Source organism: Rhipicephalus sanguineus, chromosome 4, assembly GCF_013339695.2.
Source record: "Rhipicephalus sanguineus isolate Rsan-2018 chromosome 4, BIME_Rsan_1.4, whole genome shotgun sequence".
Lineage (NCBI taxonomy): Eukaryota > Metazoa > Arthropoda > Arachnida > Ixodida > Ixodidae > Rhipicephalus > Rhipicephalus sanguineus.
The window spans coordinates 103,446,913-103,472,489 of NC_051179.1; the positions used below are offsets into that span (position 1 = coordinate 103,446,913).

Genomic DNA, 25,577 nt, shown 5'->3' on the forward strand with positions numbered 1-25,577 from the left:
GGTTCCAAGTTAGTTTTATTAGTTTGGGTTGACAACAATGTTGAATCTTATAAGTACCAGGCTGGGAATGCAAATTTCTTTCTTTAATTGGGAACTACGTAAGATCTTGTTTTGCTAGATCGAGTTTTAACTGTGTTATTAAACTGTAGAAAAATCTAGCCTCGATGCCATCTAAAGTAGTTCCCAACACACAACAAATTTCAGGACAGGTGCAGAGACTTCTCTAGTATTAGCAAGGCTTGACATTATTACAGTGTACTAACCATATGCACCGCTCACTTGACAGCGAAAAAAGCAGCATAAATGCAGGAGACGAGTTAAGTCACAAGAACACAAGTTGAGAGAAGAGAGAGACAGGGAAAGAGACAAGATGCACTGGCGGGTGAGGAGTGAAGTGATAATAATAATAATAATATCTGGGGTTTAACGTCCCAAAACCACGATATGATTATGAGAGACGCCGTAGAGGAGGGCTCCGGAAATTTCGACCACCTGGGGTTCTTTAACGTGCACCTAAATCTAAGTACACGGGCCTCAAACATTTTCGCCTCCATCGAAAATGCAGCCGCCGCGGCCGGGATTCGATCCCGCGACCTTCGGGTCAGCAGCCAAGCGCCATAGCCACTAGACCACCGTGGCAGGGCCAAGGAGTGAAGTGAATGATAGGACAAGGCGCCTGAACAAACAGAATACATGCAAACTCGCACGGTGTAGTGTTTCCGAAATGGAAAGTTTGCCGCACCAACGCTAATCTACAACAGAAAGCAGGTCGCACCGTGGACTTTAAGACTGCACTGGTCCCGAAATTCAGGGGTTTTCAAGGACAGAATACAATTGCAGGACCTTCAAGGACCTTGAAAATGTAGTTTTCCAATTCAAGGGTTTTCAAGATTTTCAAGGACCTGTACGAACCCTAAAAGTGCACCCTGAAAAATTAATTATTAAGCCAGTTTTGGCTCCTGCTGTGCCCTGATATCACGACACGTCATGAGCTTCCCACCACATGCTCGCACAGGATATTGTGACGTTTCCACGGCTGCTCCGCCACACGGCTCCATTGGGGAACCACAATCGGGCATTTTGAATGTTTTTGGTAACGTGCGAGTGGCCATACTGTATGTTTTGGTACCTGAAATCATTACAAGTAGCCATACTGCAGCACGAAGTCACCATATTTGGCACTGTACCTCACGTCATGCTAGTGACGATGTCAGTAGGTGTGCAATGTGAAAATTGACTCAATATAAAAATAATATATCTTATCAGCATTTACTGAGTTTCACACTTGCTCTTCTCCTTATAGAGGAGATTTGTATCATGGAGCAAGATCAGCTTCGAGGACTGGTGTCAGTACCCCTTTAAGACCACGCTCAAACACTTGGAACAATCCATCTATAAGAACATGTGAAAATTTGTATCCATGGGCAAACCATCCATTATCCGATTTCTCTGGCTTTTCACTGCAAGAGGTCCAAAACAGTGTACTAGTACTAAGCCACTATGGCCACAATATTAATTTTCCTGCAGTGAGAAGCCAGCTCTCTCACCTGTGCCAATCCACTCTTAACGACAACTAGCCATAACCTAGCCATATCAAATCATAACCTCAAGCCAGCATGTTCTCACAAACCAGTCTGCTCTGGTCATTCTGGCCATTTCCGTTCTGCACCACATGGACATTGGTTAGCTAAGCTTAGTGCCTGGTCCTGGGATCGTGTTATGTTGCTCTGTGCTTTGCAACACTACGGCAAGGTGCTTCAACAGTTGTTAGCACACTTCTGTGTTATTGAAAGGATCTGGCACTGTCAGAGATGGCACCTACATAGCCTTCACCATCTTTGCCAATGCTTTCGAAGAGCAGAAAACAATGCAATATGTAGATGACGAAGAAGAAAGCTGCAGTCATCAAGCAAGTTGAGAATGGCCGGTCACCAGCTAACATGGGTAGGAAATATGGCATTTCCAAGGAGACATTATCCAATTTTCTCTAAAGGCAAGGCGAAAATTTGGGAAGCGGTCTAAAAACTGGCTCTGGTCCAAAGGCATCACGTGATTCAAGGTGTCTACCCGAAGCTTGAAAGAGCTCTTCTCGTGTAATTGAATGACATAACCACCAAGTGTGAGAGTCTCAGGCTGCATCTTGAAGCAAAAGGAGGAGGCTCTCCTGTTTTAAGTGAACGTCGAGAACTGCAGTGAGAAGCGGCTGAGAAACTTCATAAATCGAATTGATCTCACGTTTACAAACATGCGTAGCAAAAGATGCGTAGCCACCATAAACAGTTAAGCTGTCGCACAGTATCAACAATACAGAGCTGCAGTCTCTGTTGCGGCAGTCCACTCTCGAGAACATTTTCAACTGCAGCAAGACTAGTTTACTTTACGTTATGCTCCAGGAAGAAAAGCTTGTTTTTGCTGTTTGACCCCCAGCTTAATGGTGACCAAGAGAACCGGCCGTTCTCGTAGGTAGCAACATCTCGGGTAGCGAGAAGTCTTACGTTTATGATAGGGAAGCCAAAGAACTTGAGACAGTTTAAGGGTCATGCCTACATGTGTTGTACAAAGCTGAGAAGAAATCTGGCATCCCTAAGCAGTTGGCCAAAGAGTAAGCAAGCTGGACAAAAAGTTCGTTGACAAATGTGCTGCACATGGGTATACATCAAGAACATGAATGCTATACAGGTAGAATTCTTGCTGCAGAGCACAGCACCAGATGACTGGACCAAGGCCTCATCTGCAACCTGAAGCTTTTCTACAGGTCATGCAAGCTCAACCACATAATTCTGAGCTTGGACAACTGTAAAACTTGCGGCATTGACCGTGGGTCTGCTGTCAGCATGCTTGCATATGCATGAAAAGCGGGAAAGCAAGACACATTTCACAACTGCTTCTACCACACACGCTTCATACAGGCTTCATAGTCAGCATCGAGATGCAAATCTCATTGGGAGAAAATTACAGCGTGCCCCATCGACACCTTTCCATGACCAATGTGGTCAACGACCTCCACGCCGTTAGAGTTTTGATACCCACAAATACAACTTTTCAACGATTCACCAACCATGACAACAAGGTAGACACTTGCGCAGAGCTAGCTGATGATGAAATAGTGCCTCAATGAATGGCAGATTCAGACGACTATGAAATGAAAAATGAAGAGCCAATGTCTACAAGCACCATATTGCTGGAAGCACTGATCATACCGTTGTCAATGCAGTTTGCATGACCCTTACAGAAACTGAAGATGACACTATCGCATGCAAGCAGAGCACCGTACAGAAGAGGATCAATAAATTTTTGAAGGCATTGCAGCAGTATAAACAGAAGATAACAGCGGTGACTACCTTGATGCCACCCACTGGTGGCTTTTTTTATTATTATTAAATGCGAAGCATTTCTTAGCGAACCTCTGGCACTTTGAGCGTTTCTATCTACGTATCTATCTATCTAGCCGCCTACGTCTGGTTGCTCTCATGATCGCCTCCTTAACTTGGTGTAGACCAAAATTTGCATGGGAGGGTAAGAGGATTTGATGAGTATGATTGCTGGGTCATGACATGAATAACGTTAAAATCCTGTCGCGTACGTCGTCAAACCCTTTCCACTAGACACGTGTGGCACATACCCGTTTACCATGGGCCGCGGTGTACGGGTATGCGCCACAGGTGATTGACAGTTTATATCTACCCAGGAACGGCGAGAACAGACATTGGTTACTTAAATGCTAAAGCGTTAAGGAAAACCAATATCGGCAGCATTGACTCGACGAATAGAAACAACAAAAATTAGGATCCCAGCAGGAATCGAACCCAAGCATTCTGCGTGGCTATTAGGTATTCTACCACTGAGCAGGCTATCAGGTATTCTACCACTGAGCCACGCCAGGTCTATCAACTGGTTTTAAAAAACAGCCTACGCAGGCGTTAAATTGGTGCAACGTCAATTGTGGTTGTGGTGCTGGCTATCTAATTTTACAAGAAAGCAATAAACGCTACATTATACCGTATTTACTCGATTCTACCGCGCCCTCGATTGTAACGCGCACCCGTTTTCCGCGACCAAAAAAAAAAAAAAAGTAATACATCGATTGTAACGCGCACCCATTTTTCGTGAGAGAAAAGAACAAAAAAAGTCCGTAGGAGTCAAACTTCGCACATTCAAAAGAACATGTATTTGGGTTTTAAAGAACTAAAGTTTCAAAAAAGTAAAACACAAAGTCAAAAAGCGGGCCTTGCCGCTAAAACTGTCACCACTACGGCGGCGATACGAGTCGCGTAATGGATCAGTCCTCGTCGCTGTCGGACAACTCCTTGTCGCTGTCAACGCTCTTCGATTTCGGGAAACCGGCCCTGCTTTGGTCCACTGAAACCTTTTCGTGAAGCTTTGCTGTAAAAAATCTTCTGCTTCTGTTTGCGCCAGTCTCGCACGCACGTTTCGGGAACTCCGAACTATATCCGAACGACCGCGATGCGGCCTGATTTCCGTCCGTCTCTCTGCACATGTAATAACTATTCTTTTAAATGCGGCATCGTGGTACACTTGTCGAGTATTTGGAGTCGGCACTTTCACGCCGTCGATGTGAACGCAGAACGGGATGACAATCTCCTCAGCACACGTACTACACGTATGAACTAAAAAAATGGCAGAAATCGTAGGAGGCGGCCATTTTGAAATGTCGATGGCAATACGATAACTGAGTTTCTTTTTTTTTTTTTCGGTACTCGATTCTAACGCGCATGCGATTTTTGGACTCGTTTTTCCGGAAAAAAGGTGCGCGTTAGATTCGAGTAAATACGGTACTCCTACGATATGTACTCCTATGATACAGGCGTCATACCAGATTAACGTCTGTAGTTCCAGTGTCGGCTCCGCTTTTATAGCAGTATAATAAACATTACGTTTGTATTCCTATGATTCAGCAAGCTATATTGAAGCATTTCTCGACCCCGGAGGAATACATTAACGAAAGTTACATATGATATCCACATCACCGCACCGTAAAGTGCACTTCGTCCACCAGAACGGCGCAGTGTCCTCTTCATTTCTTACGCGTCTGGGTGACGGCCTCGTGCTAACCGAGGATGATGCCAGATTGATTGGCAGCCGCTTTGTAGATTAGGCTACGTAGGCCACACACACCCAGGTAGTTTACGAATACGACAAACCCCATCCACTGATGTTGGTCTACGTAGCACTATCCAGGCCTACCAGCCTCGACGGTCTATACCTCACCAACGCGAAGGATGGCTTCAGGTTCCGACATGTCGCCGGCTCTGTCGACAGACAATTTGTCGACGAAGTGACCGAGGCATCCACGAATTCCAACAGCTCTACTATACCACATACTTCACTACACATGGACCCCTCGTCACCACGAGCACGACCGGATCCTGTAACAAGCATGACCAGCTGCTGGTGCTCACTGATCACGGTGATGATGCCCTTGTTCAAGAACTGATATATATATATATATATATAGCGTAATTTTGAACGTGTCACTAAGTAAAAAAAGTTACGCTACAGTCAACTACCCGCCGCATGCTTCGCATAACATCGACTCCTACGGTACGTGGGATCTGCCGAATTTTTTCATTAACGGCTATTTTCAAGGCCGCTGCAATTATGCGTTGACAGAGTTTCAGAGGCCTCACACTTCCTCGTCGACCCTCCCTATCTAAAAAATATCAATAAAATGGCGAGCTTTCTGCATGCATTCATTTTTTAGATTCCCTGATTCTTTGGGCATTTTTGCATTCCCTAGAGCGGGGGTCTCAAACACATGGCCCAGGTCGCACGTGACTGTCTTTGTCCCATAAATATTTTTAAAATTTTCTTAATAAGTACTATATGCTCATAAGCTACACAGATGTGACTGATCTCAAGCATTTCTTTCGTGGCGCACCCCATGTGGTCACCATGTGTTGAAACATAACCGTGGAACAAAAACTATAGTATTTCAAATTTTCGACCGAATATGGCACGCACACAAACACAGACACTAGCCCAATCATCTGTGCTACTGCTATATTTCACAACTGGCGTCCAGACTTCGGTCATTCTGGACATCAGTATTGATGTGTTTCTCAAATCTTAACATCAAATCCCCTTCTGAAGAGACCCATACATGAGATATGGGAAAGGCCTTTCTTCAAATGGCAACGTCAGCTGACATTCTGTTCAAACTCCCCATTCCAATTCTGCTTTGTCCTGGCTACTGCGGGAGACTAAAAGCTGAGGTGAGTTTGAGACCCCGGCCCTAGAGAGCCCGAACAAGGCACGTGATTTGTGATGTGGTGCATGTTGTGTTGATGTTCTCGCGATTTCGGTTTCGAAATGCACTGTGAGAATGCCAGGGGGCACCGCTCCATTCATGTAACTTTCCACAGTGTCCGGCCTGGAACCGCACTTGTTTAGCGTGCGGAAAACTTGGACATTTTCAGTCAGTATGCAAGTCCCGTCCTGGAAATTTTCCTGAAACAGTTCCTTCTGCTCCTTCGAGCACTGGCCAGACCAATACGGTCACAGTTCTAAATGTGGATGGTCTCCACACTTCTTCCGAGCCACGTGTTACAGCTTCAGTGGGCAATGTGCCCTTGTCTTTTCTGGTGGACACAGGCGCTTAAGTCTCGTTAATCAACGCCGACGACTTTAAGCATTCATTTCTGGACATTCATTTGGCACATTCGTCTACCATTCTGCAATCGTATTCAAAGGGGATCATTCGCCACTTCGGCCAATTCACAGCCGACGTTACGTACGCCGGAATGAAGGCTCCGATAACATTCTTCGTGACACCAGGTGGCCGATCTCTTCTTGGCCTTGATGCCATTCGGTTTTTCGGCATCACCATCTGCGATGCTACAATACAATGTTATTCTTCTAAATCTAAGACAACTCTTCCGATACCAAAGGAGACGATGCCTGCTTCACTGACTTCGGCTCCAACGCCATCTGCTTCGTCAATTGTGTCAACCATTCGTGCTTCACCGACTTCCAGTCCCACGGCTTCTGTACCATTCACTGCGTCACCACCTTCGGTTTCAAGGACATCTTTTTCGTCAATGCCGGATCGACCTGTTGTTGTGTATGCTTCACCTGGTGCGGAGTACCCTGTGCGTGCGCCTGTGCTTCAGTGCACTTCCGATATGCAGCTGCCAGCCATTCCTGTCGCTGTGTGTGCGCCTGTGCTTCGGTCCACTTCGCCGACGCGTCCGCCAGTCAGGCCTGTCCCACCTGTACCTCGACATTCAGCCGGTGGAACACTTTCTTCACCAAGGGGGGGAGGACTTAACAGCAGGTGTAGCTGGAACAATTACACCAAGTGAACTGCACCATTTCAAACCTTCCAATACGGCTGAGGCCGTTGAACCGGACTCTGGTCCACAAAGTCATTTCGAAGCTCGCGCTGCTAGCTCAGAGGATGAGGCCGCGAATTCAAACGCTCGTTTAGAGCCGTCACAATCTTCAACTGCTCTTGATGTGTCACATCAGAGCACAAGCGACCAGGGTGCACAGTCACCTGCTTCTACACAAAGGCCCCGCACTAAGCGGAAGCGTAAGAAGCCGCGTCGATTTGAGGATTATGTCACCTAGTTCAGTGTTATAGCAGGTTCCTGGTTCTTTAATCATGTATCATTACTGTGCTTGTGCAGTGTTCAGTGCTTTATAGACAATACATGGACTGACTTTCCATGTGCATTTTGACAATATGTATTCATGGCATTCATAATAGGGTGTGAATTTCTGTGTGCCGTATTCAAGGTTCTTGTCATGTCGTCAAACAGTGTATGCCTCTGTATAGTGCATTGGTACGCATCCTTGAACTGTTCCGGTCAATATGACATTCTGATTCTAGTGTGCACATTTCCGATAACTATACCCAGAGTGTATAGGTGAATGTACAGAACACTTTTCTTTTCGAGGAGGGGATGATTGTTGTGTTGATGTTCTCGTGGTTTCGGTTTCGAAATGCACTGTGAGAATGCCAGGGGGTGCCGCTGTGGCATTCATGTTTCAACAGGCGACGTGTAAATAAAGTCAGTGTGTGTTGAGTACTGCTAGAGTGTGGCTGTTTGTTTCTTCTCTTCGGCGCTTCGCGCCAACCCGCGTGTTCGGGGCTGGTGGCGTCCCCGCCGGCTACGTTCGTCACCGCCGGTCTTCTCCGCCTGCTTCTTCGCCAGGACCACCAGCCCACGACACAGCAGTGCAGCCGTTCCGAAATGCCCCCAGTTCACAACAATGGGTAAAACTCGGTGCCCTCACCTGGACCTCAGTGCGTCCCGCGCGCAGCCCTCGCACAGTCGTGCCTCTCAGCGAGGCAAGGTGTGCGTCGGCCACCCGGAGGAAGGGTGTCACGAGCCTAGTGACGGCCACCTGGGTGCGCCGCCCCAGGAGGTAGGCCTCCCTGCCAGAGTTGTGGTCCACACTCTGGAAGCGTGTTAGCACCTCCACTCGCGCCTGTTGAAAGCGCAGTCGACAGGAGCCTGGCGAACCACCCGACGACGATCCATCGCCCTGCATAGATCAAGAGTTGTCAACACTAACGATTGCACGACCTGCTTCTGAAGGCGACAGTCAAGGTGAATAGAGCTACAAAAAATGCTTTACTATGAAATTGTCTTGGTCTACCCTTTGCCGTTGTTGTCATCATAGTAGTAGTAACAATAGTAGTGGTCGTGGTGGTAGTAGTAGTAGTACTAGTAGTAGTAGTAGTAGTAGTAGTAGTAGTTGTATTCACACAAGTCACGTGACCAAAAGGGGGAATGAATAAAGAAATAAACAAAACTAAATGATGATGATGTTCGAAATGATGATGATGCATGTGACTTCACTAGCCAATCACATACACTCAAATGCTTATGGCTTCACTGTCAGATGGTTTTCACGGCGTGGAACTGGCTTTTTTTTTGTTTGCTTGACTGGACCAGACTGAAGTGGTTTAATACGAGACTTTTACTCAGATGCTACTAAAGACACTGTTTGAAGCATGCAGAGAGGTTACAGAATGTGAATGAAACTTGTACTCTGCATTTAAGAGCGACTCAGCTCACTGAACAACCAATTTCGTTTCCATGCTGCAGAAGCTGCCAAGCCACGATAAGGTTTATCGATGCAGATTATCCAAGGCCTTCCATGACAGCAGGCTTGACTAATGAGGAGTAAGCAGCTGCTGAACAATACTTCATGCTTATATCCCCTGTACAATGCACCAAATATTATTATTTTTTTGTTCTTTTAGGCATAAAATGATGGTGTTAATGCACTAGTTGGCCCAAACGAAAATTCAGGCTCATTATGATGAAAAAAAGAAAGAAACAAGGAAACTTGAGAAGAAATGGCAGTCTACGTACATCGTCCCACTTGTCAAGGATGCGTCGCTTGTTGCGCAGCCAATTGTTGCGGCAATCCACGGTCCCTTGGAGGAGTGGATTCCGACACCTGGCGAGGCACAGAAAGTTTGAGATATTCACATTCGCAGCACCGTGGCAAGCACTATAGCAGATGGACTTCACAAAAAAAAAAAAGTGCACGAGGCATAAGGTAAGGCACATTCACTTATTCAATAACCTCACTTAGAAAGAGATGTGCTATCTGCTAAATTGCAAACACTGCTTTAGTGTTATTTGTGAGACAATTACCGTATTTACTTGAGAATACGTCGAGCACGAACATAGGTCGACCCCTACTTATTGTGCTCTTTGAGAAAAAAAATAATACTTGAATATAGGTCACTATCGTGGTCTAACTTTGCCAAAATCATGGTCTAACTTTGCCAATATCATGGTCTAAGTTTGCTAAGAGGAAAAGTTAGACCATGATAGACCTTTATTTACAATAAGCACAGCGGCTTATTTACAATCATCATCATCATCATCAGCCTGTCTACGCCCACTGCAGGGCAAAGGCCTCTCCCATGTTCCGCCAATCAACCCGGTCCTGTGCTTTCTGCTGCCACGTTATACCTACAAACTTCTTAATCTCATCTACCCACCTAATTTTCTGTGTCTGCCCCTCATGCGTTTGCCATCTCTTGGAATCCAGTCAGTTACCCTTAATGACCACCGGTTATCCTGCCGACGTGCTACGTGCCCGGCCCATATCCATTTCTTCTTCTTGATTTCAACTATGATATCCTTAAAGGGGTACTGACACAAAATTTCGCGGCCGAGATAGCCTGCTGGATCGATTCCCGTGTACGTGCGTGTACCATCTGCAAAATATCGACAGCGAATAAAGCTTGGAAGGTATTTTATATGAATTTTGAAGTTCGCGAGCACGATCCAGCATTATAGGCCGCACCTGGTGCATTGACACCCTCGGAGGTGACCCGAGGTGACCCCCCTACTTCCCCTACGTAACCATTGCAGCCGGTACAAGTTATGATGACGTCGTAGCCGCCATTTCTGTTTTGACGCGCTTCTCAACGAATCGCTCCTCGCCAGCGGGTCAAACCTGAAGTTATTCGCCACGTTGAAAATTCCTTCCATCCCCGCCGCAAGGAAATCGTCGCCATCAGACGACGATGAGCCCGACGACGACAGACCGCGCGGAAATTCGTCACTGTTCTGTGTGCTCACGTGACCGAGCGTTCCACTCGCTAGGTGGTGATAGTTGCACCCGGCGGCTTGTCGTTTTTGGAGCTCTGTCAAACCGAAACTGAGGCTGTGTCGGTAATGAGGAGCTTGTAATTAATTATCTGTCGCGCGCTGCAGCAAACGATGTGCCGTGTTATGACTAACAGGCCCCCAGCAACACATTGCAGCAAAAAAACGCGGGGCGAAAATTTTTCTGTCAGGACTCCTTCAACCCCCGTTCGTTCCCTGACCCACTCTGTGTGCTTATTTGAGCGTGCTTATTTACAATAAGCACGCACAAAACCCATTACGTATCAGATTCCCGCGAGGAAAACCATGGCCCCTGAGATCTTTTCGTCGAATCATGAAGGTTGTAAAAAACGGCATCACCATGTCTTGCCTTAAGTCAGCCCTCACCAAGTGGGGTGAGCACAAAATGAGTGATAGCTTTAGCGCACAGGTTACGCATCTTTTAGATGTAGGGTATCCTCGCGATGCAGTGGCCACGGTCGCTGAACGTTTAAAGAAGTCTATTGTGTTAAGTCCGAGCATGGTTGCAGAAAGCGATAGGAAAAAACGTGTCGTAGGTATACCGTACATTCATTGCGTATCTCACAGGCTAAAGAAAGTAGGAAGTAGATACGGCGTTAATGTTGTTTTCACGGCTGCCAATAAGCTAGGTAAGATTTGTGCCACGGTGCAGAGGAAGAAGGAGCGAGTAAAAGACAAGAAGCGGACCGATATTTGTTTCTTAAAACACACCAACAAATTCACTGATTGCTGCACGAGTGTGGTGTATAAGGTCTCTTTCACCTGTGGCCGCTTCTACGTAGGACAGACAGGCCGATGCATTAACCAGAGATTGTTGGAACATAAGAGATCGCTAACAGGAGGCTCACCTTCTAATCTATCTTTACATTGTCGAGATTGTAAGTGCACGCCAAAATTCGATGAATGCGCAGTGCTGTACCGGTGCAGAAATGAAGCAACGCGGCTGATGGTTGAAGCATGGCATATCGAGAATAGTGGTAGCGCATGCATGAGCCAACCGTCGATTAACTTGCATAAAGATGAAATCAAATGCCTTAACAGTTATCTTCCACGTAGACCACCACGCGTGCCGGATTGATAGGTTCGCCTGTTCCATGGGCATGCGCAGATAAGTTTTCATGCCTTCTTTCTTTTCAGCCGTTGTGCGTCTCTTCAGTTGTTAGTTGGCGTTTGTGGTGTCCTGACATCCTTCTTGTGTCCGTGTTTGCACGCCCTGTCTCTTTCTTTAGAATGAATACGTGCCAACTATCTCAGCTGTCTGTTATTCTAAGATCTCTACTATTTGCCATTCAAGGATGGTACACATGACGCATTTCACCCACTTAATGAAAGTAAGGCCTTTGAGATTCATTTCTGCCATCCAGAACTAATAGGTTGGTGTTGGCTCATCATTATTGAAAGTGCTTCTTGCGTTCTGATCACACTGACTGTTTTTCTTGTGTTCATGAGTCGTCATGCAAGTGCGTTGTGTATGTTTAGTTTTACCGCCTCCAACTGTTGGTGACAGTGGAATAAAATGCAGGGATCGTGCTTTAGCGGATGACACTATGATTTCCACGGTTTTCTCCATCGACAAAAAATCTTGGCTGAGTGGGCCGACGAGTGCAGCTACGGTGGCCGAGTCGTAACTGTAGTCGGTAGCATTCATGGTGATCCCCAAACGTTTTATTAGTTCTTAATGCTATCTTTCTTCTTATTTTTGTGGCAATTTACTACAAACATACCAAAGCAATGTACCAGTATTGCTGGCGCTGCTTGAAGAATGGCCAGCCTGACAGTGGAATTTCATTAGGTTGGCACTTCTGCTAGCGTTGGTCATGAATAGTATAGGTTGACGGATAATAATAGCTGAAATTTCAGAAAAAAAGAAAAGAAGAAGGTTGACTTACAAAGTTGCAATATCCTGCCGAGCTAACAAGAAAATAATCATCCCAAGAGGAGCCCCGAAAAAAGCGGCGCAACGAAAAAGCGGGTCGAGGGCTTCCAAATTCCGACGACCCGGGGTTCTTTAACATGCACCTAACTCTAAGCACACAGGTCTCTAGCATTTCGCCTTCATCAAAATGCGACCACCATGTCTGGGATTCGATCCTGCAACCTCCGGGTCAGCAGTCAAGCACCATAACCACAAGACCACTGCAGTGGGTCCTGTCTGTTATTGCGAGGCACACGCCCAGCACGTGCCCCACAAAGTGGCACTGTATGCAACAGTGACACCTTTTAAGACAGCCACGGTGTGAGGGTTAATGCAATGCAGTGCTTACCGCTTGTGCCTGTGCGGGGTGCGCCAGGCACGAATCTGACTCAGCTTGGTGTCCGAGAGCCGCAGGTCCAGGGGAAGCTCGGGCATCCACACCAGAAAGGCAGCCTGGCCCGTGTACGTTCCATACTTGACTAGCACGGTGGCATTCTGTGAGCCCCGCACCTCGGAGCCATCCAGGTACACCGACGTGCACGACGGTGAGACCTGCATGGATAGGGCCTTACCATGCAATCGGTGGTGCAAGCAAAGCTTATCTTACGAGAACACGTGCAATGCTGCCAGTGCTCTTTTGCTTAGCTAGCCATGAAGTATAGAGTAGATATACTCATGTATGCTTGATCAAGGGACAGTATTTCGCATCTGTTTATGTAACACATTTCTGTGATGCCTGTATTTCATGAGCTTGTGTCTTTAAGGCGTGTGAAATTTGTGCAGCTTCTTTACAAATAAAGCTTACATTCGTTTATTTATGCTGTACAGCAATTGGTAAGCCCCCTTCCCCCAAAAATAATATGCACGCACAGTGCTAGATGAAACATGTGTTAAACCACGAAGCCACCTGAAAATTTTTCATGTCCCTGGACATATAAACACACAAGTCAGGCAAAATTTCGAGTACTCTACTTTTGTGAAATGGTTGCTGTAGGTGCACTAGCTCTGACATTTCATTGTGTCTGGATCAAGCAGGTGTTTGAAGAAAGAAAAGTAATTAAAAGGCCACCTACGAAGAATTTTAGCACCGCAATTTCGCTGGTGTACCACTTAGCTTTAGCGAAGTTTTTATGGCTCACTAATGTAGTGCGTTGTTCTGCTTGCTGCATAGTGCGTGTTGTGTTGTAAAGTACTTTAAGTGCTGCTCAAAGCTAGGCAGGCAAGAACAATGACAGTGAAGTACTGTTTCAATGTCCTGTATTTTTCCACATTAGTAGCTTTGTAAAAATATGTACCATAAAAACCCGCATACAGCTCACACCCGCATATACTAGTCTGAAGTGTAATTTGTGGACAACAAAAGTTTTCATCCACATACAGTTCGAGAATGATAATTGAATGGCACTGCATTTCAATATTTATAGTCATCGTTGTCTGTTGTAATTTCCTTCAAGAGTCTCTTGTCTGACATGTCCTCCCAAGGAAACTTGTCTTCCATGCCAACAAGTATGTTCAACATTGACATTTCTTGAACATTCGACGGACAAACTCCTAAGGAATAATAGTCCAAAGCATCAGTGAACCAAGATCAGAAAACCAAGATCAGAGCACTGCTGGACCGGTGCCTGTTTCGGCTATCCGGATGGAGTCATTTCAAGCTCTCCGGACCTCGTGGTTTGCAAGCACACATGTTTTAGTTCACATACGGTCAAGGCATCTTGAGAGCTTTGCTAACGATGTGCGACTGATGAAGAGGCTGCCAGCTCGACTCCTGTTGACTCGTGTGGTGCTAGAAATGAGGGACGTGCCGTGGCTCATACACCATACTTTTATTCCAAAGCATGTAAACTTCGTTATCGCCTTCTCCTGATGCAGCTTCCTTCTTTTGTCACATACACATCAAGCAGTTGCAGCTGGGATGGTATCACTCCAAGGGTGAAAACAAGCTCGGTGCGGGACTCACACAGCAGTTGCTTGACCGAGTCAGCCAGGTGACACCGGAAAGCATCCAGCATGGGTAGCGACAGGAGTCCCAGGAGGATTTGGGGCTGTCGGCACCAAAAAAACTTAATCCAGTCAACCACCAATCCACCCTTTTGCTGACAGTGGACACTAATATATCTTGGAAACTTTTCCATTTTTGGCAGGGTCTTGCGTTTGCATACCGTCTGCCATGTGGCAAAATATTACGGTGACTTCCGTTTTTTTTTTTTTCATTTTCACTTGATCTCACAGAATCATGCCGAGAGCGTTTTTGTTGCACTGTTAGTGCTGAGGGCATGTTAAATATACCGGTGTTTGATCCGCATTGCCGATCTGGCCCAGCTGAAAGTTTGCAGCAACTGACTTTTGCAGCAAAATCATGTGTTGCTGAAAGGCCACAGCAACTCTTCGTAGCTTTCTGGCAGCTCTCATGAAGTCGATGTGTGCCGACATAAAAAAAAATTCAGAGCGGCACATAAAACGTGACACCCAGTGCTTGTTTGCCTGGAAATCTGTCTGCTGAATGCCTTTCTGTCTTGCTATTTCTCTTGCTTTTGCTTGGAGTTTGACAGCGAGATGCTTGAGAGCGAGATGGACAGCTCATTGCTCTTGTATGAAGTCCACCAGGTCACATTCAACAACAGCAAACAGTCTGTTCTTAGGCCTTCCAAGACTTCTTAGGCCACTGCACACAATGAGGCCTTCCATATGCTCCTTCCAACCGTAAATACTGCAGTTGTGCCCACCGAACGGCCGCGCTGCGGCACAGCTGTCAATGGTGCCAGTAGCTACGATCACTTTTCTTTTGAAAGTAGCTGAATATACTGCTTTCGCAGTGCTGACATGGCACAAAGCAGTCGCAAACAATGCTCTCGATGTCAGCATGGTAGCAATGGCGACTGATCGCAGCACAGGTATCTGTTTATCACAATAGCACCGAGCAATAAGCCAGAACTGTGAATCTGGGCTCAAATTTATTGGGACACACAGGGGGCAGGAATTCTGCCCCATACTCTCCTGCCACCTGTAGGTCCCTCACAGGGTGACCCACAGGGGCCAGGAGGGTACGGGGCAAGAATTTCAGTTAGTGAAATTCGGCAAAAAAATTTGGACTACGTATATGCGGGTTTTTACAGTACACACACCCGTATAGCCCCATTGCGCACCAGAATGATGCATGCATGCTGTTACATGTGCTTGCGTGCAGGCTCTCCTTGGAGCTACTTACCACGAACATACTGTTTTCAACACAGAACACGGATACTAGCTGTGCAATACTAGTGGTGGTGTCAGGTTAAATAAATGTGCTAAATACTATATATACTAGCATTCTTTTTGTTGCACTTTTGCAATTGCTTTATGACTGTAACAAGCGATCAAGAAACATCTGAACAACCTGAAGAAACTGCAGAAATTGTGCAAGTCAACTATCCTTGTGGCACAGCCTACAAAGTGACCTCGTGCTGTGAGGATTTTATTTGTGCTTTATGATAAAGAGTGTGCTTTACGATGCTTCGCCACAACACAAAATACTTCATCACAACACAACATGCGGTGATACTAACAGCGGAGAGGGCTAAGGGCTGTGCAGTGGAACGTACTTACCTGTGGCCATTCGTTACCAAAACGAAGATTGCCACGTTGCTTTGAGAATGCGAAAGGCCTTAAATACACGCAATACATAATAAGGCATAGGTGAAAAATGAGTAATATGTGAACTTTTATTTTTTTTACTCGTTTTTTTAGCAACAAACTGGCAATCTCCCCCTTTCATCATCTCGAGAGACTGTTGAAGACGTGCACAGTTTCTTTTATGAACATCAGATATCTAAATATACTAGAGCTATTTTGCAATCCCTTTCAAGTTTAATATATTGGGGCTGAAATGTACACTTTTAAAATTAATATAGGATAGTATGAAATATTTTGTCTGAGATGCAACTTTGCTACAAATATACGGCACGACTGTAGTACAATATTGGAAGTATAAAAACTGTTTGATTGTTTATTAAGAAACTTGAATCACTTGACTATGAGGAGATGCATTTTTATTCTGCAGTAAGATCAATCACCCATCAACACTACCGTCCTCATTAGTGAAATTCTTGCGTGAACCCACCTTGAGAACAGACTCGTCGGCTGAGTGGCAGGAGGACTGCAGTGTGACATCGCCCAGGAGTCCCGACTGACTCACCACGAACACCTTCATGGGCTGCGACACTTGTTTGCCGGTCAGCACTGCCGTGTTTAGCAGCTGGTTTGACTGCAAACAATTCAGAGGGCACATTTTAGAAATTCTGCACAGATTCTACAAGTAATATTCTTGAAATTGTGGACGTGTGGACAGCTCTGTTTCAATGCCATTCCCTTTTTGTGCTGTGATCATTGACCTAGTGAAATTCTGCACATGTTATCATTGGCATCACCTGGCAGTCAATACACTCAAACCTCGTTATAACGAAGTCGCATCTGACATGAAAATAGGTTCGTTATATCTGAAAATTCGTTATAAACATATATTTGTTACACTGTATATATCACAAGACTATTCTTCATTTACTTCGTTATAACCGATAATTCGTTATATCCGTATTCGTTATATCGAGGTATGAGTGTAGTTGATGATACAAGTAAAAAAAATTTAGATTACGGGGTGTTACATGTGGAGCATGCCATCGAGGGCATAGTCTATTATGGCCACCATAGCAACAAGAGAGAGAATTTATTTACAGAAAGGCAGAGAGGTTGGCATGAGCTATAGTTTGCTCTGGCCTGCTACTCTACACTGGGGAGGGGGGACAGTAAAGTCGAAGGAATAAGGTCAAATGAAGGAAACCACATATTATTAGCTCAGTAGACTATTGACACTTAAATGAGTACTGTGGGAAGCAATAAATGAAAAAGCTTGATGATGAAATAAAAAGATCTCATGATGTCTACCCACAGCTAATTGCTACGCACTTATTTGCTTGCCTAAGGAAGCAAGCTTTGAAGTTTATGGCGGAAGAAGAAAATTTTCAATTTTCAGTTTATGATTGCTGTACAGCACGTTACAAACATAGCTGTTTGTGATTACAGTGCACACATAAATGTAAAAGAAAATTAAGCGTGAGTCACAAACACTAAGAGACAAGAAGAGAGCAGAGCGGGCCAGGGAACAAACGGGTGTTAAGGGGAGGCACTGGTCTGGAAGGCAGAAAATTTTCTATAAAATCAGTTTTCTAAAATATATATATATCTTTTTTCATAATCTAGAAGGTCTAGAAAAGCTATTTCTAAAATATTACAGACTTGTAATACGTATTTGTTGAGTGATTTGGCCTTGAAGTGAGTTTCATGACCATTTTTGCTCACCAAAGCGCCTCGAAAAGTCATTCAACAGCGCACTGGGCAGGAGCCATGTTAAAGGAACCGTCTACCACTTGAAAAAATTCTTTCCACTGTGGTGAAAATGAGAAGACTGTTTGTCACAGTGGTGGCAATGAGCATGCTTTTGTCCAATAAAAAAAGGAATTATATTTTTAATTTGGCTCTGAAAGTCGTGAAAGTATGACCACTAGTGTCGTCCAACAGCGATGTGGTTCAAGCTATTGGCAGAAGCAAAAAACTTTCGCAGGTAGACATATCTTGCTTGAAAACAAATATGCATAACTTAAAATTGTATTTTATGCAGTTCTGGCAGCTTTCGTTCACGTCAGAGAGTAATTCTTTCTTGCGCAATGAAAGAGGCACCCAGTGGCGCTGCCGGCACCGTGTTTGGCTGCCTACCTGCCTATGGCAGAGAAATGTGAGCCACGCGAGCACCACATCCTGCGCCACTTAAAAGAAACAAAAAAATTCAGCGACGATTACGGTACTGTCTAAAGCAAATTCTGGGTGCAGCTTCATGTTGGAGCAAGGCCAACTGTGTCTCAAGTTTTAGCTTTCCGCAAGGTATCGACTACTCCATAAATAATAATTTTTGTGAAGTAGGACAGCACCCACTATGCACGCCATTAATCATCTTTCTGCAGATAAGCAAGGTACCCGCTTCAAGTCTGTAAGGTATTATGTGCACTTTGTTGATGCTGCATGTGGCTGATGATATGGAATGGTATGGAAAAACTTTATTTAGGTCCGTCCCGCGACGCTGACGATAAAGAACTATGGCTGAGCACTTTGCAGTAGGTGGGAAGCATTAAACCACACACTCATTCCCCAATTCGCACTGTGTGATGACTGGTTGTTATTTTACTCTTCTGCTACGCTATATTACATAGGTTAACGCAATTCCTCACCCGACATGACGCCTGTATAGGGTCATTTTGCAAATGAGTTTCAAGCACCAGTGTGGCTCTGTGGTTTTATAAAACTCAACTGCCACGCAGAGGGTGCGGGTGTAAGTCCCATTCGATCCTGGGTATATTTTTCTCACTTTATTTTTTCATGTCTATTGGTTACGCCACTGACAGCAACAGTGACGGCAGCTGCACTCATTGCAGGAACAGGCACCTAAGAGCTGCACTCTAAAACCGTCTTGGGCAAACAGAAGCGCGAGTGACTTCATGGAATTTTCGAACCGTGACTATGAGTTCTCTTTATGCACTGACGCTGGAGCCACTTCGTGACACCGTCAACCCCATGTGTTCTACAATGAAGAAAATTTTGCCTTCAGGTTCCGGTTAACCAAGGCGTTCATGTTGGCTGTCACGTCCCATATGCAACGCAGAATACCTAAACATAACCGAAAAACAACAAGGACCTTCTCTTCTTCAGTGAAGCACGTTTCATGTTCGTTTTAGTCGTACGTTTGGCATGAGTGGAATCACTACAGTTTGTTTCACAATGCCGGCGTACCAGTGTTGCTGGAACACACCAAGTTTTCCGCTCAACTGCGGTGGTTTTTCAGGCTTACTAAACAAAGTTTGAAAGAATGTGGTAATAATAATTTATTTGGCAATTTTAGAGTTCTAAACGACCATTGCGGTAATCGTTTTATTATTAAACAAAACCTAATTCAGCCTGAAAAAACTGCATGTGCTTCTAGTTTTCACCTTCACCGGCACAACCTTTGTCAACCTGTGCAGTACAGCAGGCATCACTATATTCTTTGAAGAGGACAGAACATAAATCGAAAAATTATATTTTAAAATTTTCTACTCACTTTCCAGAGAAACCGCTGCAAGGTTGGACACTTCATATGGTATGCTTTCCATTGTGACACAAAATATAAAAACAATAAAGTATGGTAGACAGTCCCTTTAGGTAGCATGATTATTTTGGTTTCATTGGCGTGCACTTCTATTAGCTGTTCCCAGCAAAAGAATGCTTTTCGCCTGGCAAAGGTAAAGCCATCGCACTTTAGAAAAAAAAAAAGTACTTGCACAGCATTGGCGTGTTTCCATCACATGGGGTAAATTCTTGCTTTTCTCTCGGATGCTTAAGGATTTGTCTGCGAGACAGCAGCTCATCATGACACTGTCTGCCATTTTGCAAAGACGTCAAAGTGACGACAGTATGATGGAAGGCGGTCATCGGAAGTTCAGAATTGCTCATCCATACGGGAGTATGTGACATCGGCGGCTGCAAGCACGCAGCAGTGTATTGCCAGCGAGACGAGAGTGAAAGGAAAGCAAGCTTTTTAGAATAATGATTACCGTGTTCCTGGTGGCTTCTAGAACTGCAAAAACACTAATTCATGCCTCTTCCCACTCAAAATAATTGCTCACCATGTTCCTAAACTTTCTCATTTTCTCAAAACCACATTTTCCAGTACCTCATAGGCTGCTCCCCACAGCATGTTTTGATGTAGTGGCCAGATGTTCATAAATCTTGTGATATTTGAGAGCTTATGCACTGACTAGTGCAAGAAAATTAAGAAATTACAGCATTTTTGTTTAGAACAGTGACATAATTAGCAGTAACATCGAGCAACAGTTTCCGATTTCGGATGAGTGTGGTTGTTAAGGCTGTAACTTTTGAATTGATAAAGCTAAAAATAAAATGATGAGCTTTTTTTTGCACTCTCTGGTCTTTTTGTAGCATGTGGTGATATCAAATTTGTAAATGCCTTTTGTGAGAAAGGTGTCAAAAGCCTGGCCAGAATGCAAGTTTATGGAACAGTTAATATCTCAAAATCTGTGCATGATAAGACAAAAAAAGTAATTGCATATTTGCCTTCAGCAGTAAAAGATACATACTGTGAGAAAATTTCAGCTAACTAAACTAAGGCACTCAAAATAATTAAGGCACTCAAAAACTAAGGCACTCAAAACTAAGGCAAGTTGTTTTCGGACCAGTGTCTTTGTTGGAATCAAGAAGAAATGGGCATGAGAAGGACATTTAGTGTGTAGGCAAGATAAACCGCTGGTCATTAAGAGTAACAGACTAGATTCCAATAGAAGGCAAACGCACAAGGGGGAGGCAAGAAAGTTAGATGGGCAGATGAGATTAAGAGGGTTGCAGGGATAATGTGGCTGCAGCAAGCATAGGACCGTGTTGATCGGCAAAACATGGGAGCGGCCTTTGCCCTGCAGTGGGCGCAGTCAGGTTGACAATGATGATGATAACGGCCACTACTGCATTGATTCTCACTCAACGGTACCCGACTTCAAACGGCGCTTTCTGGCCCGAGCTTGACGCGCAAGAAAGTGAGCAAGTACCTTGGCGACAAGCAGCACGGCCTGGACGTCATCCTTGTGGATGTCTAACCGGGAGGTGAGCTTGATGCTGTCGTCGACCTCGCCGACGGTGCTGCTCACGGTGGCCGTACTTTCCGAGCCGGGGAGGTCAAGGTAGCGCAGCTGCCAGGTCACCTGACCACCGTCTTCGTGGCCCAGCCCTTCCTCCACCTCGAAGAGCCAGTTGAGCACCTCTTCCCCGCTGTGCAGCAAGCAGAAAGAAAGGCCTCGCAAGTTGACGACAAAGATTACCGTGAGGAGAATCTGGTGCTACTGTCTTAAATGAGCCGTGACACCAAAATTTCGAAGTTTGAATTATGTGTGAGAAAATTAGATATGGCACTGAAAGGAAGGGGACGAGGAGAAGACTTGTTTTTCAGTTCGTGTCTTCACTTCATACCCGTCCTTTTAGCACCATACCTGTATGCCTCAAGAAATGAACCAACTAGCTCAGCAACAAGTTCTGCTGAGTTATGCATTGCATGTTAACTATATGTTAACTATATGCATTTCACAATAAGCTCAATAAGTTGGTACATTTCACTGTAAGCACTAGGCGACGGGACAAGCTCACGCAAACGTATAGGCACAGACTAACAAGATTTGACTTGAAGAACATATACTACACGCAAAATATTGATAAACACGGGATAAGGCAGTGATCTGGCAATTCACGCTGCATCGTTTAGCTGCGCGCCGGTAATTCAAAATGCCAAATTCTCAGGCGACATAAGGGCCAGAGAACACGCGAGACCATTGAGGCATTCGCGATTCACAAGAGAGGCGCATCCTGTGTAAGCATGCCATCTAGTATCAGCTTTATTTAAAGGGAACTCTGCTATCTCAACGGCAGGAGTTAGCAATCTCATGTTACGTGTGCACGCTCTGGTGTCCCCTAACACTAATCTATCACGAGGTGTTGCAATGGACGAATTTTTATGCTTTTGTGCTTCAGTTTTCGCACATACATGCTCTTTAAATAAAATCTTGGTAATCTGCACCTACATTTGTGTGTTCTCATCCTGACGCCTCTCCGTATTGACAGCAGAGCTGGCAAAGTTTGAGCGCATCCTGTGCAGTAGGAAATTTTTGTACATATTTGAATTTTTAAAATGTCACAGTTCAACCGTACAGCAGTGTGACAACCCTGAGTGTTGACAAATTGAGCCAACACTCGTGGAGCAGTCTCTTTTCGTTAAAGGGGCCCTGCAACACTTTATCAACATGGTCAGAAAACGCTGCTGATTGGTAGTTGAGGCTCCCGAAAACATGCGAGCCAAACATTACAGCGCAGCACACGGCCTGGAATTTACAATTAATTCTCAAAGTCACCTAGAAATCGTTCTCTCTTCTCCCGACAAATGATGCCACATACCCAAATGATCGTGCCATATACCCAAATTCGCGGCGATTGGCTGATTTGAGCATTGTGAGCTGCATAGTTACAGCGACAGCCGTGAGAGGCCGCCACGTGCCAATGCGCGCGCACTTGAGGCCGCCATGTGCCAATGCGCGCGCTCTTGATCACATTGAAAGTAAGCCGGGCGTCCGAAGGAAAAAGTGCTCAAGGTCATGATGCGCGCATGGTGTAACTTCTTTGCCCTGTGCCATTCCTTCCTGCTTAGCTTTCAGCGTGCTCGTCAGGACGAGAGAAGTGCGAAAGCAATTACAGCGTGCGACAAATCTCTGAAACTCCGCTCGTACTTGACGGATTCTAAAAAGTTTTGGCGACGGTCGATTCATGAGGCAATAAACTTCTTTAGTGAAGCCGTTCAATGGCTAATTGGAAAAGTGTTGCAGGGCCCCTTTAACATAAGCCGATCTCAAAGGCCACGCTTTTGCACATTTCAGTAATGGGAAGTGATTGCAAGAGCTAGAAAATGTCACGGCCACCAAGCAGCGTTCACTTCCGCTAACTAATCCCTTTTACTTCAGAAGGGAACAACAACTTTCTTGTACAGCTTTGCTGCCTGACTCATCAGCCGCACAGATTAGCATAAAAATCTTAAAAAGAAGGTGGCAGCTAGGTCTATAAAAGAAATCCAGCCAACACAAGTACTAGGTATTAGGTGAACTCTCAAACATTATGAAAGACAAAGCTGTTATCCTGAAAGCTAAAATCTACCTGGTTAATGCACTGGCTTTTCCTGTAGTGTTGTATGAGTGCAAGCCATGGGACTTGCAAAAAATATGAAAGAAAAGAAACCTACAAGATTTTTTTCAGCTATAGTGGGGGCACAGATTTCGAAGAATACCATTAACTGTCAAACGAATGAATATTTCAGTCATAAGTGAGATAAAGTTGGTTTACGGTTAGGTTTATGGGGTTTAATGTTCCAAAGCAACTTGGGCTATTAAAGATGCCGTGGTAGAGGGCTATGGATATTTTGGACCACTTGGGGTTCTCTGACGTGCACAGACATCACACAGTACATGAGTCTCTAGCGTTTCCCCTCTGTCAAAATGAGATCACCATGACTGGGATACAATCTGTTTCAGGTCACCAAATAAGACAGACCCATCCTGAATGTTTTTTCGAAGCAATGGTCCTAAATCTAGTGCTTCCTTGTTTTGGCCATGCCATGCGGGCTAGCAGTTCAAAAGAACAAAAATTGATGCCAGCCAAAGTGGATGGTAAGAAAAACACGAGTCTGCCCATGCCTGAGATAATTAAAACGTATTCTTCAGGCCATAGGAAAATGTCCAGGCAAGCTTGTACTAAATCAATCTCACCAGGGGCGTAGCCAGAAATTTTTTTCGGGTGGGGTTCAACCATACTTTATGTATGTTCGTGCATGTGTTTGTATGTGTGCGTGTATATTATACACATGCAAAATTGAAACATTTCAGGGGGGGGGGCTTGAATCCCCCCAACCCCCCCTTGGCTACGCCCCTGAATCTCACTGGTCTTCATACACTTGTGGTGTCGACAAGAATCATAAGTGACACTTAAAAACAACAACAGCAATCTTTTTCTTGACATTATTCAGACCTTTCGGGCAGGGCAGTGTCCTCGCTTAGGCGAGTGACAGTCACAGTTGCAGACGTCTGCTTGGAGTTGGTGTCCACTGCAACGTTCCACGACTGCTTGGCCGTTGGCTGCACCTGAAGAATCCTCAGCCCAGGTTTGACCTTTGCCCTGTCAGGAGAGAGTACAGAGAATTAGAGCTGTGCGAAGAGCAAAATTTTGGGTGTGAAGCGAATTCAAATAATGAAGATTGAGTGCGAATCGAATCGAATAATTTCGAATAATTTTCAAATATTTCTCAAACATTTTTCGAATAATTCGAAGTGAAATTACAGAAAAAGTTGCAGAGAATCCCTAAGTATGTTCTTGTGAGATCGCAACATGAAAGTGTTTCTTTTCGCTAGGTTGATGAAGCGCTGGTGGGGTCATATTTCATAGTTGTCTTTCTTATCAAGAGTGAGGCAATGTAGAGGCCGAATTGTATTTATGTACATGATTTGGTGCAACCAAAGTTTTGCCGACAACACTTTACATGTGATAGGCAGAGATGCCATTTCCTCAGCCTCTCCTCCTCTTTCAACTTGCTGTGGAAGGCCAACTGATGTGGCGGACAAGTCCGGAGTTCCAAATCTGCCTCGTAGACGACGATGTATAAGAACATCTGAAATTTTGGATGCTAAAAAGCTTCGGCGTCCGATTTTTCGGACTTCCTGCCCAAATTTGAGGTCCAAAACAGCATTAATTGAGCCCCCAACTCTGCCACATCTTTCACCTCCATATTGGAACCAGCGTTTTCTTGAGTTAATACATTTGCGACCGTAGTGGAGCTTGAAAGGCAGCTTTGCCGCAATACGGGGGTGTGATGAGGTGAAGCATATTGAAAATCTAGGGCCCACTTCCAACCGGACTTTGTCTCTTGGCTAAGTTCGACCGTAACGGAGCTTGAAAGGCAGCTTTGCCGCAATACGAGAGTGTAATGAGGTGAAGCATATTAAAAATCTGAAGGGGTCACTTTCAATTGGACATTGACTGCATTTGTCTTTGGAAAGTTCGAATAGGTCGAATAGTAAAATTTCAGTGCAAATCGAATCGAATAGCAAACACTATTCGAAAAATATTCGAAATTTCGAATATTCGCACACCCCTACAGAGAATACCTCTATTAGTGCAGCTTGTGGTCATGCGCAACTGAAATTTGCCCATAACCCACACTCCGGTTTTAACACCTAATCTTCTGTATGTCTTGTGCAAGTTATATGCAAGAAGATATGGTACTCTTGCAAATTTGCTATTTCGGACTCCCAATTATCCAGACATTTAGGCAGTCAGTGTCAGGTACAAACCCTCTGTTGGAAACTGTATCTCTTTGTAAAGCCGCTGAACTCATTCCAAAATGTCACTCAGGTTTCAGGAAAAGGTGCGTCTTTCAC

General features: G+C 44.9%; 1 protein-coding gene across 1 annotated transcript in view; it reads right to left on the reverse strand.

Moving 5' to 3' along the window:
- LOC119390501 (transmembrane protein 132E-like) overlaps positions 1-25,577 on the reverse strand; it is a 48,493-nt gene that overhangs the window by 7,798 nt on the left and 15,118 nt on the right. Inside the window, exons 5-10 of the mRNA XM_037658106.2 lie at positions 24,172-24,318; positions 21,162-21,381; positions 16,640-16,783; positions 12,887-13,089; positions 9,348-9,435; positions 8,260-8,511 (exon numbers count right to left, since the gene is read on the reverse strand). Of these exons, the coding sequence (XP_037514034.1) occupies positions 8,260-8,511; positions 9,348-9,435; positions 12,887-13,089; positions 16,640-16,783; positions 21,162-21,381; positions 24,172-24,318 (1,054 nt within the window). The remainder of the gene's footprint in view (positions 1-8,259; positions 8,512-9,347; positions 9,436-12,886; positions 13,090-16,639; positions 16,784-21,161; positions 21,382-24,171; positions 24,319-25,577) is intronic.